General features: G+C 45.8%; 1 protein-coding gene across 3 annotated transcripts in view; it reads right to left on the bottom strand.

Moving 5' to 3' along the window:
- Egfr (epidermal growth factor receptor) overlaps positions 1 to 3,643 on the bottom strand; it is a 176,294-nt gene that overhangs the window by 41,283 nt on the left and 131,368 nt on the right. For all 3 annotated transcript variants that reach the window (XM_013353507.2, XM_026788907.1, XM_026788908.1), the window contains exon 12: positions 1,583 to 1,782. In XM_013353507.2, coding sequence (XP_013208961.1) covers positions 1,583 to 1,782 — 200 coding nt within the window. The remainder of the gene's footprint in view (positions 1 to 1,582; positions 1,783 to 3,643) is intronic.

The raw sequence follows: 3,643 nt of genomic DNA, 5'->3' as shown, positions 1-3,643 counted from the left end.
AAAAAAAAAAGTAATATAATGAAGATCACATTTCATCCTTTAAATTCCAGGGAGCCTAGACTGCAGCACATATGTCACTCACTGATGTGACCACATATCTAACAAGAAGCAACTGAAGGGAGGAAGGCTTTACTTTGGCTAGCAGTTTAAGAAGGGGCACTGTCCATCAGAGTGGCAGAAGCACAAGGTCAAGTGTTCAAGCACCTGAGCTCCTGGAAACACACTCAAGCCACATCATCTTCCCCGCCTTCCACACCTGCTGTCAGCCCACATAGGATTATGAACATTGTACAATACCAGATGTGTTTATTCCATCTTCTTAAGACTTTAAAAAACTCCATTACCTTTTTTATTTTGTGTAGAGGATGAACATGTGCACGCCACTGTGGTGTGTGTGTGTGTGTGTGTGTGTGTGTGTGTGTGTGTGTAATATCAATTTGTGGGAGCTGGCTCTCTCCGTGCTCCATATGAGTCCTGAGAATAGAACTCAGGTCTCCAGGCTTTGCAGCAACGCTCTTTTCTGCTGAGCCATCTCACTTGCTCTCGGCAAGTCTTTAACAGTATCAATAGTGTTCAGAAATCTCAAGTCTATTTTTTTCTTGGGACTCAAGGCAATCAGAAAGCAATTTACAAACTTTCCACATACAACGGTACATAATAATCATTCCCATTTCACAGAGGTGGAATGGGGCACAGGAAAGAAAGAGTGAACCAAAGCGAGACTGAAACCCAGCAGAACTCAAGTTCTTGAAAGCCGGAGTAATTTCATCAGGATTTCCAGATGCTGGGCTCTCAAGAACTAAGGTAGCTCTGTCCTTCCAGGTCTGCCCCTTGCAGTGTGCAAAAGCTTCCCCCTTTGACCTGCTGTATCCCAAGCCTGCAGCTCCTTCTCTTTTTGTTTTTGGTAGCAGACATCCCATCATACTGACGTCTCTAAAATCCTGGGGTGTCCATTGAGACTTACGCTTCATCTTTATGGGATTGCACAGTGGCCTCTCCAGGGCTCCTTTTAGGGACTTCAGCCCTGCCCATGTACTGGCCAGCTTGGCTGGTTCTCTGTAACCTTGGCACAAGCTTCCATGCCCCCATCACCCTTATATCTTTCATGTGTACAAAACCAGTCCCATGTGGAAGCTGCTGCCCATTTTAGGGGCCAGCTAGAGATGCAGCCTGGCCACCAGATGCAGGCCATCTCTTCAGCTGAATTCTTAGTTTGGGTTCTCTTCTTTCAAATGAATGTACATCTCCAGATGGAGCCTTTGGTGGTCGGGCTTAGCCCTTAGGGCCCCTGTTCCTATTGTCCCAGTGTAGAGTAGAAGGCTTCTCTTTAAGTGTTCCTTTAACGTGTCTCTTTGCAGTTGTGATTGTGTTCTCAGCATCTGACTTATTCGTTACTTTAACTTTGCCTCATCCCCCACAAAAGTGCACATTTTCCATATCCCTGTGTTCACTCTTTGCTCCAGCACACTGTTGACCCCGGGAAGAGCAGTGAGCAGGAGACGAGGGCCCCTTCAGCATCCCTTCTGAAAAGAAATTACCTCCAGGAGCTATGCACACAGGTGACATGGGACCAGCTACTTACTGCAGTCATTCTGGGCTCTGTTGGTCATGATTTTGGTTTTCTGATTGGAAGTCCCAAAGAATTTTTTCCAGTTTATTGTATTTGCGTAGCACAAGTTTCGATTTCCTGAAATGACCACGTCTCCATCGCTTATTTCCTTGAGGGAACGCAATCCCAATGATGTGATGTTCAGGCCAACAACCGCAAGAGAAAACTGACCGCTGAATGGGGGAGAAGGAAAATTGCACTGTACGTGACAGTGAGAACAACATGCCACCCTCCGATTTTGTTTTTCTGAGCCACTTAGGTTTTCTGAAAACTGTGTTCCTATTATTAATAATCATTCTGTAAAAAAATATGAATCATGGCTTTTGGAAAACGTGATTGTTTTTTTTTAAGTTTCTTCAAGGAAAGGATTTTTTCTCATCCATTTGTTATCTTTAACCTTGGGTAAAGTGGAGGCCTGGCCAATGGCCTGACGCCATTTCATTTGCTGTATTTATAGCTTCCTAGAAGTCAAAAACACCAATGTGTACTTGAAGTCAATTTGTCTGTTTGTCCATCTACCCATCTATTCATCTATCCAGGCTCATCTGGTCATGTTTATTGAGTAAATATCTGTAGTGCCCCTTGACAAACACTGTATAGGTTAAATGTATGTCTCTTTTACTTGGAGAACCTGTCTAAAGGTGATGCCCTCATACAGGCAGAGCTTCTCATTTCTTTATTTGCTTTTACATCTCTACCACACTTTCCCCTCCTCCCAGCCCCTCTCCCTTCCACTCCTCCTCCCTTTCTTTTCAGAAAAGGATAGGTCTTCCATGGATATCATTCAGCCATCGTATATCAAGTTACGTTGAGATTAGGCACCTCCTCTCATCGTAAGACTGGATGAAGCAATTCAATAGGAGAAAAGGGTCCCCAAAGCAGACAACAGAGTCAGAGACAGTCCCTGCTCCCACTGTTAGGAGTCCTACAAGACGACCAAGCTACACAACTGTAACATAAATGCAGAGTGCCTAGATCTGTCCCATGTAGATTCCCTGGTTGTTGGTTCCGTCTCTGTGAGACCCTATGGGCCCTGGGTTAGTTGATCCAGCTACTTTTTGAGTGCAGAGAAATGAACACAGCTTTAGCAAGAACGATTAGTCAAGAAGGGGAACTTAAGTAGCTCCATGGAGGAGAGCCATAGAAGGACAACTTTCTCCAAACCACGATGTCTCATATCTGAGACGTGGAGAGCAGCGCCAAGTAGGATTCTACAAGGTACGCCCCATTGGATGACTAGACTGAAGTTAGCCAGACAAAAGGCAAAGGAATGCCACACCACGTGGGGAAAGAGGATGCAGGCTGTCTGCAGGCGGGGAGGGCTGGAAGACAGGCCTGGGGATGGTGGTTAAAGTCAGAGCCCAGATCTATGGCCCTGATGGAGGAATTTGGGTTGTCACAGGCCACTGGTGGCCAAGCACATAGAAGCAGTGAGTATTTGTAGTAAGCTTCTCTGACACCAGCATCAGGAATGGGTTGGTTGCGACAGGACGAAAGGAAGAGAATGAAAGTTAAGAGGTTACATGTCAGAGGAATAAAGCATTATTTGACAGCCCCCTCTTTCTGTTCATGGTTCTCTATTCACTGCCTGTTTCCAGAGAAGCGAGGGGTCCTGGGTAGGAGACCCACACTGGGAATTCCACTGGGAATTCTCCTCAGAAAAGCCAAGGAGTCAGGATCTGTCTGGGGTCTTTCTGGCAGGTCAAGCTCCAGCACTGGGTCATAGAGCTCATCCCCAGGCTGGCCTCAGTGAAGAAACGCTCCTGAGAGCCCCAGAAGGCAGGAAGCAGATGTAGCTGTATGCTTATTATCACAAGCGTTTGACTAACGGAGCTGGTGAAAAGCAATGCATTTTCTGTGTGTATCACGCTATTTTATGATGTGAGGTTAGAGGAGGCAAATTTCAGAAAAGGTTCTCCTAATGTTCCCAAGGAAGTTTGAGCTGCAGATGTCCAAGCTTCTCTTCCTCACCACCAATTTTAGGATTTCTCTCATCTATTAAGGGTCTCCTTCCATTCTTCTCTCCTTCCTTCC

This window comes from Microtus ochrogaster, unplaced genomic scaffold, assembly GCF_000317375.1.
Source record: "Microtus ochrogaster isolate Prairie Vole_2 unplaced genomic scaffold, MicOch1.0 UNK9, whole genome shotgun sequence".
Lineage (NCBI taxonomy): Eukaryota > Metazoa > Chordata > Mammalia > Rodentia > Cricetidae > Microtus > Microtus ochrogaster.
Note: the sequence above shows the minus strand (reverse complement) of the source record. Positions and strands in the feature narration are given on the sequence as shown.